We start from the raw sequence: 15,307 nt of genomic DNA, 5'->3' as shown, positions 1-15,307 counted from the left end.
GGTACTTGTTTGTTACGGTACTTAAGCTATATTAACTGGGTTTTTATTATTCCTCTGGGCAAAGTGAGTGCAGGCGCAAAAGCCAAATCGCACCGTCACAGACCGTCACCGACCACCGGGACGAAAGGGCAAGCGCCAGATTTCGTTTTATATACATGCAAGAAACCATCGTTTTCTTTCATCCTTAGCTTCGAGAATCGAACATTCTCCAAATTCTATTTGCTGGCTGTAGTTGACAGGGAGGTTTCAGTTCATTGGGTAAGCAGAATGTTTCAATTGTTATTCGAGCAAATCCCTCAAACAGTAATCCTTCACAAGATTTAATCGACATACATTATGCATCAAAAGAAACAGCTGGGAAATATTTTTATATCGTTGCTAATGAGTTCCTAAACAATGAACCATCGATAGATTTACTTCATCTGAGTGCAATTTCTCGATCAGGTATGTTTTTAGTGATGATGTAAGGCTGCCAAACATTCTACGTAACTGAAAGCGGAAGATTTAATAAGTGTGCTCACACTGTTCCAAAATATTTCGACTGTTCACACAAATGTAGTTAATAAGCATCGTTCAAGTAGTGATAGAACTTTCATAGAATGGTTTTTTTAATTAATGCGTGGCATATCCAAGCATAATTTATAAATTTAGTTTGAGTTCTCGTTCATTGATGAGGAACGTGCCCGTGAGCGATAGGCATAATCTAATAAATGTATTAAATTTCTCGGCAAATAAAACTAGCTTTGATTCATTATTTTTCCTATTGAAGAGGGGGAATGAAGTAAATGTGATCTTCACTGAAAAAATGTGACCGAGATTTCTGACCAATATTAGTGGAAGTTTTAGGACTTGGGTTATATGCATCCATTTAAGAGACTTTGGTTTTTATTGTGTCGTGACGTTGTTCAATGTCGTTACGAAACAAGAGAACGTGTTATTAAGATTGACATTTTTTAAGACGTGTCGTCTAGATGTGATTTTCATCAAGCACTACGACAAAAATAGGTTTATATTACACAAAAAGAGAAATCAATTTAGACAAAAGGTTTAAGCGAACTGTTCTTCAGTCGGAATAATTGTGTAAGCGAGAGAGGGTTTGTTGTTCCAATTAAATCAGTTTACAACAATTGAAACGAGGTCTAATTTGACGATCAATGGACATCGAAAGTTCCACTTAAATAAGGTCTTCAAAGTAATTAGATCTTTCTTTAAGTCCTGAAAAGAAGCCTTTTAGACAGTTTTTGCGAAAACGTGAAGTATAGGTGATATTTCTGCTTGAATTAAGATTGTTTAGAACGTGGTTTGGATGAAAAAAGGTTAAAGTTCTCTTTCAATAACCGGCCTTTGAGTTTGTGGACTGTGCGATAATGTTTGAATTACAAATTAAAGAGTAGCGTGGTGGGTACATGATCCAGTATCAAATATCTTTTAAAGGTTGGAAGTTGTCTGCAATAAGATTTAATGATTGCTCTAAGATTTGCACCATTTTTCAGTGTGGGACAAAATTAGGTTAAGCTAACCAATTTGTTTGGTATTATTTGTTAACCAGCGGATGGCTTCTGGTCCTCCCTCAGTGGCTTCAACCAAGGAGACAACAAACTATGCACGGCTTTGTCGCCTTCTGGTGGATGTCGGGTCCCAGGTCTTAAGAGACACATTTGATGGTATACATTCGCCGGAAGGACTCCATAAAGTTTTGGCTCGTCACCCAGAACATGCAAAACTACAGTCTCTTCGGAAGAAGAAAGTTATTAATCCCACACAATGGGGGAAGTTGTTCCCTGTCGTTACAGCTTCTGTTTCATCAGCTAGCTTTGATATCACACTCTTAGTGGTGCTATTGAGGAATATCTGTGGTCTTAGTCCTCCTATCAATGGTTGGGACCGTCTTCCTCCTGTAGCAGAAGGCAGTGCATCAGCTAACATAGCCAGGGTGAAGTTTTACCGAAATACTACATACGGTCACGCTGAGCAGGCTGCAGTCGATGACACCACATTCAACACCTTATGGCAGGATATCGGTGATGCAATAGTTGGATTAGGAGGAGCAAAGTACGCTGCAGCTATTATCAAGCTCAAGAATGAAAGTATGGATCCTGATATGGAGGAACACTACAAGGAGTTGCTATCAATGTGGAAAAAAGATGAGGACAACATTAAAGAAAAGCTTGAAGAAGTGGAAGGTATGTTACAAAAGTAGTTTTTTTAGGGTTGAGGGCTCTGAAAAAATGACGAAAGCGATTTTTAGGAAGTAAAATGCGACAGCTTGCATACATATTTGATACTCTGCCAAAAAGTACCTGAAATGTACGAGAGGTGCGTTCAGAGCAGGGCAGGCTTTTTTTGCTCTTGTGTAGGATACAAGTACATGTAAAATAGTCTTACACCTCATGAAGGTGAAGTGGTGGGGGATAGCTTGGCTATTCGGTGGATGTGACCTTATTTGTTGAATCTTATTGTTTGGTGGATGCGGACATTTCCATAGATCCCGGTTAATGTTGTGAAAAAGTTTGCATTAAAGAAACTTATAAAAATGTGAACGTAATCGTTTGTCCTGCGATAGAGTCACTTTCGCGACCTTTCAGATTCCCCCTGTTGGTCTTTTCAGGTGGTCAAGGAGACTCACAGTAAGCAGGTGAAACGTCACGATCCATATCGGAAGTGACTACATCGTAAGAAAAATGATCAGATTTCATTTCAGAGGTATCGCTCTTCCCATTTTCACAATTTCCCCATTCAAATTTTATTCTCTCACACGTTTTCATAAAAAACCATACAGAACTTTTAATTTAAAGATATTATGAATGTAGTGAAACTTTGTCGACTTTATCAACATGGAAACATTCTCGATCATTAAAGGAAAGCTTGAACATGTTGAAGAACAAGTAAAAAACGTCAGTGAAAAGTTAGATGCCATCCTTGGATCAAAGCAAGCTGAAGGTCAGTCTTCGAAACATTTAATACCGTTATCAGAACGTTATATACTCTTTCTTATTATCTGTGAACTTAAGAGGTTTGAAAGTGGCGTACAGGAATCAGGCGAAGTATTTGAGAAATGATTATGTAAGATGTGACTTTGTCTCAAAATAATTTGTGATTACCGTGTTGTGTGACTATGTTACAATAATTGGTATGGTCACTGTAACCGAAGTCACGCGTAATTGTGGTCATTCATTCATTTGAAATATCCACGTACTTTTTTGCAGTCGAGTGTATGATTGGTTTATACACACATACAAGCTAATTGTGTTGTAACCTAGAATGCCCCGAGGAAAACCGGGATACCAGACGAAATGCTTAGAGTATTGTAAACTGCTGGTTCCCTATTCCACCACTTCTTGGTCTTTGTGGATATGTAAAGTGCTGCACAGATAGCGCTGTACAGATAGTGCTGGACAGGTAGTGCTGGACAGGTAGTGCTGGACAGGTAGTGCTGGACAGGTAGTGCTGGACAGGTAGTGCTGGACAGGTAGTGCTGGACAGGTAGTGCTGGACAGATTGTGTAAAAGCTCGTGGAACGCATGTCAGCATATTGAAAAAGCCAAATTCTTCTTTCAGATGATTTTGATCCAACTGAACTGATCGATGGAATACGACAACTTTACAAAGTCCGCGATGGATGGTTGGCACCATTTCCGTGGTGCGAGGACTTTTGTTTTCATCTTGGTGATATCTATACCAGACTCAGAGTGGTAAGCAGAATGAAAGCAGGAGGGAGAGCCACAGGACACGTTGTTACCATGTCTGAAATATTCAAGTCGCACGAAGAATGTGAGAATCCAAGATCATCGTTAATTGAGGGGAAGCCTGGTATGGGAAAAACCACATATTGCAAGAAACTTGTTTATGGTTGGGCGATTGGAAAGCAAGAAACAGGTGGCTTCCTACCAAGCTTCAAAATCGTGTTGTTCATCAAATGTCGCGATATGAAGGGAGACCTATGGGCGGCTATTGATGATCAGCTTCTTCCTCGAGGTATCGATGAGGCCGAGAAGGAGAAATTCTTCAACTTCATTCGCCGCAATCAGTCTGCGGTTCTGCTGGTCCTTGATGGATTGGATGAAGTTTCTGTGAGTAAACTACCAATGTTTGCCGAAATCATCCAAGGAAGGCTTCTTCCAAAGTGTTACCTGGTTGTTACAGCGCGACACGAAGCTGGAGTTCAAGTTAGAAGACATTGTGACACATTGCTGGAGGTTGAAGGGTTCACTGAAGAGGATGCGCGAAACTTTATCACCAAGTACTTCAAAACAAGGGAGAATTTGGCCAAAACTCTCATCGAAGAGATTGGAAAAGATAAAAAGTTGAAAGACATGGCGGCAAATCCTCTCAACACCGCACTTTTTTGCCTGGTTTGTGAGGACTTTGAAGGGGTCTTCCCAGAAAGTAGAACGGAGCTGTATGTGGAAATAGTGCAATGTGTTTTAAGAAGATACAAGCAAAAGAAACAACTGCCAGTAAACGGCGAAGACTTCATTGAAGAGTACGGAACCCAACTAAAGCACCTTGGCGGGATAGCACTTAACGGTTTGTTCGAAGACAACTTAGACTTTGACGAAAGCCAGCTTGGAAATCACAAAAGTGAGTTACCTGGATTTGGATTTCTCTCCGTTCAGCCTGGAGGCAGCAAATTAAGACCGCGCCGACGTTATGCTTTCCTTCACAAGAGCTTTCAAGAATGGTTTGCCGCGTACTATCTGAGTCGTCGATTGATTGCGAAGGAAATCAGCCCCAGCGAAGTAGCTGTTGACAAGTGTTTCATCCAACAGTTGAAAGAAGTCCTTCCATTTGTCTTTGGTATCTTATCAGCACGATGCGAGGAGACAACGGTGATCCTAGTCAAGAGCATAACGTCACACTTGAACCAGGAGGTGGATGAAGTCAGAGATAGATGGTTCAGGGTTGTATTGGACTGCATCAAAGAATGCAAGGAGGATAACGATCTACCAACTCGCTTGTCACGTGATTTTGGCTCGCTTCTTCAACTGGAATTTGTCTCTCTTGAAAGGTCAAACGTTTGTGATCCTGATGTTGTTATTCTGGCTGAAGCACTTAAAACCAATACAACCTTAACAAGTTTACATATTTCATTCAATGCAATTGGAGAAGAAGGCGCTGTCGCTCTGGCCGAGGCCCTTACAAGCAATTCGTCCCTGAGAGTGTTGAATTTAGGTACTAATAGGATTCTTGGTCCTGGAGCCTGTGCGTTAACTGGTTTACTCAAACGCAACACAACTCTGACGGAATTGTTAGTACCTTTCAACAACATCCTCGACTCTGGTGCTGATGCTCTGGCCGAAGCCCTGAAATGCAACGTGTCTCTGTCAAGACTAGATTTGTCTTTTAATAACATTGGCCATCCTGGTGCTACCACCCTAGCGGGTGCCATTAAGTGCAATGGAACCCTGACGGATTTGAGACTGTCTGGCAATAAAATAGGAGACGCTGGTGCTTCTTTCCTTGCGGATGCAGTACAAGTGAACGCCAATTTAAAGATGATTCTTTTGGCTGGTGGTTCCATTGGAGATGCTGGTGCTACTAGTCTGGCTGAAGCACTCAAATGCAACAAAACCTTGAAAGACCTGGGTTTGCACGATAATGATATTGGAGATTCTGGCACCACTGCTTTAGCAGCTGCCCTTGAATGCAATAATTCCTTGGAAAGGCTGGATTTATCGAGCAACAAAATTACTGATCATGGCGCTCTCGCTTTATCTAATTCCCTTAAGAGTAATACTATTCTGAAAGAGCTGTATTTGGCTCGCAACAGCATCGGTTATCGTGGTGTTAACGTCCTAGCTGATGAAGCTAAAGGCAGCACGACCTTGACGAAGTTGCATTTGTCTGGCAACAGGGATGCCGAGGCTGTAGTTCGGGAACTCCGCTCAAAACTTGGCGATCTTATTGCGTAACCCAATCTACGTTTAGACTTTCTTTAACACTTTTAAATTGATCGTAGTGTAATCAAAGTCAAAATGATTACCGCAGCTAATCAGATGTTAAACATTACGAGGAGCCAATGGGAACGCAAAGTAAAAATATGTCAACGGACTCAAATGCAGACATAACCAGATCGATGGTGATTGGTTTTAGTTTTGAATACGATATGTGGAGATTGGGTACCAATTGTAATGCAAAATGAAGGACCGTTGCAATCTGGAAAGAACGTGGCCCCTCAAAAGTATTGAAAATGGTTTTAGCTGAACAGTATGTAAACACTCCGCATTTCTATGAAATCGAGTCTTACCTGTCTGCTGATCTAAGCAACATCATAAGCAGGCTAGGTAGTAACTAATGGTAACTATCTGTTTCTTAACTACTCTACTCTGCTCTCCTCCTTGCATTCTTAAATACTCTAATACCAAAGTTATGCTGTGGGAACGCATCAAAGGCTCTCGAGAGTTGCTAGTTTTAGTGTTTCAGCTTTTGACAAGACCTTTAGAAGGACCTACCAGTTCAAGTATCTCAGAGTCATGCTCGATCCAGGCCTTTCTTGGAGTGATCACATCGACCATATTGCCTCCAAAATATCTGCTAGGCTGGGCATGCTGCGGGAAGCCCGCAAAATCATTCCTCGAGAGGCCTGTATCACATTCTATGACTCCTCGATACTTCCACTGTTCGACTACTGCCGTGTAGTCTGAGATGGCTGTGGAAAACAAATCGGGACTACCTGGACAAATTGCAACTGCGAACACCTCACATCATCGAAGGGCGTAAAGTAGAAAATACAGGCAGTACTTTTAACTGACCTTCCTTAGAAAATCACAGGAAATATCACACTTGCCTACAAGTGTTTAAATGCCTACACAGTCTCGGGCCCGCCTATCTTTTGAATGAATTTAGTTTTTTCCGCCAATACCATGCCTACAATACCAGATATAGACCTGCTGCGATTATCCCTGGCTAAAACATCTAAATATCAAGGTTCCTTTAGCTACAAAGGTGCAGAGGTGTGGAATACTCTGACTAGTAAACTACGAAACATAAATTCACTGCCTATTTTTAAGAAAGTTCTCAAACTTCATTTACGGAATTGATGTAGTACCCTTTGTAATGTAACGTATATTGTATATCTTATGTGTAAATTTTAATTTGTGTTAGGGGCTCCCTTTGTATTTCATATTTAACCATTGGTTCATACGTCAGCGTGCGTTCATTGAGATATGAAGCACGCGGAAAGTTTGGAGAGCACGAAAGATCTGTAAGAGTTAATCGAGGCGTAGCCGAGAGAAACTCTAGCTTCTTGAGTGCTCTCCAAACTTCCCAAGTGCTTCATATCTCGATGAACGCACAGCTGACGTATGAACCAATTGTTTTATAACATTTTCAACCCAATGGTTTAAATGTTGTAAAAGGGTTAATATTCCCTCTGCTACGCTTCAGCGCGTTGATAATTTTGTTTCAGGAAAACATTTCGCTATGCTGTAAACGATCTTGTTGCGTTCGACGTTAGGAGAACGCTTCGTAATCTTTGGGGATCCTGTGGTCGATGGGATACCTGTGCATGCCAGGCGTGAAGATTCGAGATTTTTGGTTACTTGGACGGGCGATGTTCAAAATCTGCGCCATTTTGAATAATTATTAAGCGCGCGCACGAATTTTAAGCCCAATAGCCGGCCAAAGAAATTGCGGGCTCACCTGGTCATAATTAATTTCCTTTATTATGATAACTATTTCTAAATAGAAAAACACATTTTATCATCCCCGTACAACACAGAAAATATGGTGTTAGATCTATAAATGCATGTTGTGAAAGCTTTACAGTTTCTCTTTCATTTTATACTAAATTTTAGAAGTAGTTCACATTTTCAAAATTGTTTAATAACATAGATTTAAATAAAATTAATGCTTACATTTAAGCACGTTTTCATCTATTCTCTTACTACTTAATAACACTTAACTACCACACCAACTACAGTAAAACTTGTATATGTACACGCCCGATGGACTGCGACGACTGCCTCTTCAAAAACCATACGATATAACTAGCCTTTAAAACCTTTTCGTACACAGAGTAAATACAGGTTTCACAATACGCCATAACCCTTTATTTGACAACATACCATAGGCATATTCATCTATCCTAATAACCAAAAAACAATATTTCCCCTTTGAAATGCCGAACGCACTTCCCTAATCTCCGATTACTACTAGTTTAGCTTAAATTGCCGCCGAAGTCTTAACCAGTTTTTGCGTTCGACGTTAGGAGAACGCTTCGTAATCTTTGGGGATCCTGTGGTCGATGGGATACCTGTGCATGCCAGGCGTGAAGATTCGAGATTTTTGGTTACTTGGACGGGCGATGTTCAAAATCTGCGCCATTTTGAATAATTATTAAGCGCGCGCACGAATTTTAAGCCCAATAGCCGGCCAAAGAAATTGCGGGCTCACCTGGTGGACATGCGCACACAACTATTTTTATGCGCAAGCAACTATACCTCGCGCGAATGCGTGCGAGTGCAAGCTGCTCGTGCGTCCGTGTCGCCTCCGTGGATATCTTTGGATTATTCGCTAAGTTCATTTATTTTTCTCAAACTTCATGCGATGTTTCTTAAAAAGTTCATCGCTTCAACTTGTCAAAGCCTTACCAGGAAACTTTTTAGTACTCCAAGAGCATGTAGAAAGCCCGATGTCGGCGTTGTCCGAACTACAACAAACCGAAGACCTTCGCTGCTCTCCTGCTTTGAATTGATGTCCTCGAATTTGCCGAACAACAAAGCAAATCAACCGATAACTCTGACACAAAGTTGTCTCAAAGCAAATCTACCAAGCCATTGTGCTTTGACCCATAGCGGTCACAAATACAAACCGAACAAACCGAGTCATTGTGTGCATGCCAGGCGTGAAGATTCGATTGTTGTTCATGTTGCTCTTTAAATACTTCGTCTTTCTCATTTAATCTCTCAACTAATTTCCTCCTCTGTTTTTGTTTGATTTTAGCTAAATTCATTGAACTTCTAACGCACTTATTAATCTTTGATTACTACTAGTTTAATAGTAAAATCCCAGAGTAAAAAATCGCGGAGAAAATTTTTCTCTCGAGGGATTTGTATGCAGACGTCATGAACTTGCACAATAGGAATATGAAGCACGCTCATGCAATTGAATTTGATTAGACAAATTTACAAGCCATGTCATAATTCTAAATTCATTTTGTTTTACTTAATATGTCCTAAGCAGGCCCCCATTCAAACCAGTTTGAAGCTGAACTGGGCCAGCCTGCATAAATATCGCTAATAAATAAATAAATAAACTGTAACAAAATAGCGTCAGAAGCCAATTTTGCGTTGTGCGAAGACACAATGGATCCAGTGGATAATATAGTATGAGATTCATACAGTAAATACCTGGTTGTAAAAACGATGTCCATTGAAAAGTATATAAACCATGAAAGATGAAACTGAATCATTCATCACAGCCGGTAAAGGAACCACTTGACATATAGTAGTTTAATCAGTTCTATGTTGGTTGGTATTACTAAAGATAATCTTAACTATGAAAATAATGAATGCAAAGTACTGTGGCAAGATTAAAAGTGTTGTGTGCAGATTTTTCGGAAGAGAATCAACCTTGCTTCTACGAATAAACGATCTCGATTCGCCTTCTTCCCAGAGTCTCGCTGTCTCGTTTCCCATCGTTTACAGTCAATGAGCTTTTCTCGTTAAATTTTTAGTATCGTTTATTTTGTTGAAATAAAAAGAACTCAGATTTCCAAAGCAACTGAATGATAAGTGAGGACTGAACAGTGATAACAAAGCATGATTAAAAAGAAAATTACAAAGCATTGATGTTCATGGTCGGAAGCAAACAGAGCGCTAGGAAAACTGAGAAGAAGGCTATACGCAATGCGCTAGCAAGTAAAACAGACTTATTCTTTTTTGCGTTTTTCGTCAAACGCCGGTCAGCGCGAGGAGAGCGCAAGGGCGAGTCACGCATAAGGTGAGTGCTCTTTTTCCCAAGCACGCGGTGTTATGCAAATATTCCCATCCTGCTGTAAAAAGACTTAAAAATATTCAAGAACATCGGAAACTGCAACGACAGATGATATCGAGATCGTTATCATGCGAGGTATGAATTAAAATAACTTCCCAGCGTGGTGCGAAATTAAAAATAGACTTAAAAAAAAACAATCATAGGTCACGGGGATCGGTTCTCACAGTTGATATTCTCTTGCTTAAAAGTGAATCGCGTTTGCCTAGTTATGCCTGAAAACGCAAAAATTACGCTCGTTCTGCAGGGGAGCATTGGGCCGTCAGCATGGTTGTCGCATGAAACTAATGAAAACATGGAGGTTGCAATATGATTCCAAACCTGAATTTCTACCAATCGCTTGAGTGTGGGCGTAGAACTTTTAAAACGAGGCTTGAAATAAAGGTTGTGGCAGGCCACAGTCACCAAACGAGAAGCATGAAAATTGTGGTCGCCATCACTTTGCTTCGTCTTAGTGTCTACTGTGGTTACTGCTGCTTCTCAGATTCTTATTGTGATCACCAATTGTGATATCATTCTCGTTCAGCTCCTTATTCTATGTGCAAGAAAACATGGTGTTTATCCTATAAACATCTCCTGATTTTGCCCTGAAACTTACTGACCATCCACAGTTTGCTTGATTTTGATGCTTCATTTGTGATTCTTTCAGTACATCTTTCAAACATGAAGATGAAAAGTACTACATGTTTACACCTAAAGTCACCTATAAGTTAAAAGAGATTTCGAGCGTGCTAAATTATACCTGTAAGATAAGACCGCCAAAAGGAATAAGAAATGATCAACTGGCTTATTATAATTTTTCCATTCATTTTCAACGTTCAAATAAGTCAAAAAACACCTATAGTGAAAATTCTTGCTAGATGCCAATTTTGTCTTTTAACCATTCATCCTAAATATAAACAAATGACTAAATCATATTGAACTGGCTAACTAACTGTCTAACTGACCAACTTAGCTAACTAAATTCTTTACAACACAATTTTTGATGATTAGCGCTATTAAAAAAGGGCGTTCTAGGGCTGAAGCGATTTTCTCTCAGAAGAAATCCTATTGCAACATTCGGAAAAACCAAGCTGGTTTCGATTACGTTTAGACTAAGACAGATTCATGGGCAGAGTTTAAAAGAAATCGATTTTTTTAACCGAAATTCATCGGACCGCGTTTTAAGGAGGCTGAAAGCTTTATTTTCGTTCGTAATAATTGGTAACATCGATTATGGAAAAAAACTGGAAACTTAGCTCGCAAACACGGGCGAAATTTAAGGATACCCGGAAGTCTCATCGTTTTAGCTGATTATCAGTTATGATATTAGGTAAGGATCGCATTAAGCCTGACACACGCTGTCAATACACTTAAGCTATATGAGCTAATTTGGGACACAATAAATGACGAGCGTGGGTCAAAAACGAATGCAAGTGTTTTATCAAGGTCATCATCTAAACAAGACGAGACATATGAAAGCACGAGGCAGTAGGGCTAATTCTTTTCTTGTTTTCGAGTGCTTGGAAACTCTGATGAAACGTTTGATGCTTTATCAAATTTAAGGCTTTGATATGGCATGGAACCCGTGAATGATGCCTCAATTTTTCAACGAAGTTTCAAACCGCATGCACGCGACAAAATTAAGTCTCTTAGTTGGATGATCACCTTATAAATATTATTAATAATTGATGAGTTTGGAAAGAGAGAATTTAAAGCTCGGCAGACTTTCCAATTTCCAGTTCGCATTCTTACTTACAAGCTGAGCCTCGAAAACTCGTCGGTAAGTATAAGATCTCAATGAAACTTTTTTGATCGTTGTTTATTGGGTGCTTTTAGTTTTGTAAGCTCCTTTGCGCGTGTTTCAAGTGATACACATTCCGTGTGATTTTTCATAGACTACTTCTTCGGCTTCTATTTGATTCCATTTCAATCATCGCTACTAGATCATCGCTGCTAGATCATCGCCATTTGTTCATCGCTATTAGTTTGTTCTTATAGATGCTATTGCTGTCAGTTATTTGCGATCATTAGGAGTTAGACTAAAGCAAGTCTTTATCTCTTTTCTATTTGCGATGTTTTTGTCTGTATTATTGGTGTAGTCCTCGTAGTCAGTTTCAAATACGTCTTAGCGCTATCTTCAACGATTATTAAAGATCACTTCACATTCTATGTGCGTTCGAATAGTCTACTCAGCAACTTAGGTATCCTTTTGGGGTTACACATGTATATTATTTTTTATTAACTAATAATCACATGATTTTTCTCGTGCAATGTGGGATAAATCAGCCTTTGAATAATTTACTCGTGCTGATTTATCCCAAATTGCAAATTGCATTCCATATTTCAAAGAGAAGGAAAACTGCACTGCAGCTTAACAGGAAGGAGACTCTAAAGCCAGGTAAAAAAAGTGCTCACGTCATGATTAATTATTACCGTTGGTATCCATGTAGATTTGGCTGGAAATGGAAAACTTCAGCAATGCGTTGAAACACTTAAGGAAGAAACCTTTACCCTGCAACGAACCAGAGCTCAGAAAAGTAGCCTCTCAATTTGTAACCCCATTTTACCTTTACGACAAGCAGAAAATAATAACAGGAGCAAAGCACTTCACTGACAGCTTTGCCTGGGTGCAATCATTAACTGGATCGAGTTTTAGGAATCATTTTGCAGTGAAGGCAACACCGACCCCTAAAATTATGAAAATGCTCTATGAGGATTGTGGAATGGGAATGGATTGCAGCTCACTGACCGAACTCCTCCTCTGTGAAAAACTGGGAATTAAAGGCGAAGATATCATATTTACATCTAATAACACTCCTTTCAAAGCATACCGAAAGGCGTTTGACATGGGGGCCATTGTCAACTTGGACGACTTTTCCCAAATCGACAACATGAAGAAGGCGTTAGCAGGGAAGATGCCTAATGTAATTTCATTTCGTTACAATCCTGGTCCATACCAAAACATTACACACAACTTATTTATTGGAGACCCTGTCGAGTCTAAGTATGGAATGACAAAATCCCAGTTGTTCTCCGCCTACAAGAAATGCAGAGAATATGGTGTAACGCGCTTTGGTCTTCACACGATGCTGGTGTCAGATTCTTTAAATATTTTGGATCTAGCCGAAGTTGCTCGTATGATGTTTTCATTAGCGGTGGAAATCAAGAGGGAGACAGGAATTGCAGTTGAATTTGTCGACTTGGGAGGTGGTATCGCTGTGAATTATCGTCCTGAAGATGAACCCATCGATCTCGGAGATCTCGGGCAACAGGTGAAACGTCTATACGAAGAAATCGTGTTGCCGCACACTGATCTTCATCCTTTACAGATAAAGTACGAATGCGGAACGCTGGTAACCGTTGACTGTGGCTGGTTGGTTTCACGTGTGATCAACATGAAGGACACGTACAAACGTTTCCTGGGCGTGGATGCTTCCATGGCTGACTTGATGGGCCCAAGCGTATTCGGCATGTACAACCACATCACCATTGTAAAGGATCAAGCTATTCCAAACCATTTGCGAGAAGACCTTCCCGATTACAAAACAGTGGTAAACAATCCTTCGTACGCCTGTCCAAATTACGAGGGTAATAAGAGGGAGAAGATGTTCGACGTGGTGGGTTCTCTGTGCATAAACATTGACAAGTTTGCCATCGACCGAGAACTGAACGAGCATCCAGAGATTGGTGACTTGTGTATCATTCACAGCGCAGGAGCGTACGGCCGCTCAGAGAGTTTCAACTTCAATGGGAAATTAAGGCACGCAGAAATTTTGCGTGTGGCTGAAAATTGCTTTGAGGTGATTTGTGATGCTGAAACGTGCGAGAATTATTTTGCATTGTTGAAATTTCCTGAAGAATGTATTCACTTGTGAATGGAAATTTATATTCTCGCATGGATAGAGTCATATTCTCCGGAAAATTGCATAGTAGATTTCAAGTGATTTTAAAATTAATAACAAATATGTGGTTGACTGAATTTTGATGAACCAGACATGTAAGGGTCGGTTAAATTTACATTTTACGTTAGCAGGGATAATGAAATTAGTTGCTCAAAAATTCACTACTGTTTTTGGAAGTTATGTGAGGGCTTCTTATGGTAGAACAATGGCTAGAAGTAGTTTCTCATTTGAGATATCGGGCTCATAGTTTAGGGCCCTGTCAGAATCAGGAAAAGTTGTCTTTACTTTGAAGAGAGGTGAGGGGAGAAATAAAATTGTCTGCATTAAACAGTTAGTTGTGTTTAGTCTGATCAATATAGAAAACAACCAAGTGGAGTGAAATATAATTTCCTCATAATTATGCAGAAAATGTGGGAAATGGGGATTTTCCAGGGAGAACCCCTTAGCTCTCAAGGAATTACATATTTTGACCTCTTATCTTCATACAGTTGTTAACTCATCGAACATACAATTTGTACTTAGTTTGAGCAAAATTTCTTAATGATTTGAGTATTATAGCCTCTACCCAGTTTCGCCTGGTTTTCTCAAAAACACTCTCTACCACATGAGTGATTTGTGTACAAAGCGATTTCTTTTCATCCGTTCTTCGCTCTTCACTTGGTGTGTTTTTTCTCTTTCTCGCTCAGCCTTCCCGTCTTTCTTTCCTCTGTTTTTCTGTCTTCTCAACGTCAAAGTTACTTCATTATCTTTTATCAATATATTTGGCATCTTTCGTTTATCCTTAAGCTCAGAAAATCCAGCGCAGTATAACGGCATTAACATCAAGCGAAAGTTTAACCTCTGATGAAATTTTACCACATTTGTTTGGTTTTACCCGATCATTTTATTGAAGCCGGGTACAAACTATAGGCAACCGGTCGTCTCGCCTACGGATCGTTTCGCCTACCGTCTGTTCGCCTACGTCTAGAGTCGGTTCGCTTACGTCCAATATGTCAGTTCGCCTACGATTCACATGTCAAAGCTTTAAAATTGAATTGTTTAAAAGTCCTTGTTGAACCTAGCAGAACCTTTAAGACGTGGGCGAACTGACATATCGGACGTAGGCGAATCGACTCTAGACGTAGGTGAACAGATAGTAGGCGAAACGACCCGTAGGCGAAACGACTGTAATTCAAACTATGGACGGCTGTAAGGACACTCGACATGATCTTAACGTGCTCTCAATTGTTATCTGGTCGAACGAGGGGCAAAGAGAGAAAACCAGAAAAAAATTAAATAACTGATATAATTCCGTGAAGCTATTGACTGTTACTTAGAAAAGCAAACCACTACCGCTGTCAGCTTTAAGCAATTACATCTGTTGTGATATGAATATTGGTGAAATTTTCCTCATATTTAGAGAGAGAAATCGCGACTCTAGAGTCGTAAAA

The 15,307-nt window shown here is 40.0% G+C and overlaps 2 protein-coding genes across 2 annotated transcripts; both read left to right on the top strand.

Moving 5' to 3' along the window:
* The first annotated feature begins 94 nt into the window (after positions 1–94).
* On the top strand, positions 95–7,778 carry LOC131798444 (protein NLRC3-like). The gene is made up of 4 exons (XM_059116090.2): positions 95–258; positions 1,550–2,183; positions 2,860–2,940; positions 3,559–7,778. Exons 2-4 carry the CDS (start codon positions 1,553–1,555, stop codon positions 5,910–5,912), a joined length of 3,066 nt encoding a protein of 1,021 aa, XP_058972073.2. The 5' UTR covers positions 95–258; positions 1,550–1,552; the 3' UTR covers positions 5,913–7,778.
* Positions 7,779–12,437: 4,659 nt separating this feature from the next.
* LOC131798423 (protein TabA) lies at positions 12,438–13,850 on the top strand. Its single transcript, XM_059116067.2, has one exon. The coding sequence runs from the start codon at positions 12,438–12,440 to the stop codon at positions 13,848–13,850; it is 1,413 nt and encodes a 470-aa protein (XP_058972050.2).
* Positions 13,851–15,307: the final 1,457 nt, after the last annotated feature.

The sequence above is a fragment of the Pocillopora verrucosa genome, chromosome 1 (assembly GCF_036669915.1).
Source record: "Pocillopora verrucosa isolate sample1 chromosome 1, ASM3666991v2, whole genome shotgun sequence".
Lineage (NCBI taxonomy): Eukaryota > Metazoa > Cnidaria > Anthozoa > Scleractinia > Pocilloporidae > Pocillopora > Pocillopora verrucosa.
The sequence above is the reverse complement of the archived record's forward strand: the minus strand, read 5'-3'. Positions and strand labels throughout refer to the sequence as shown.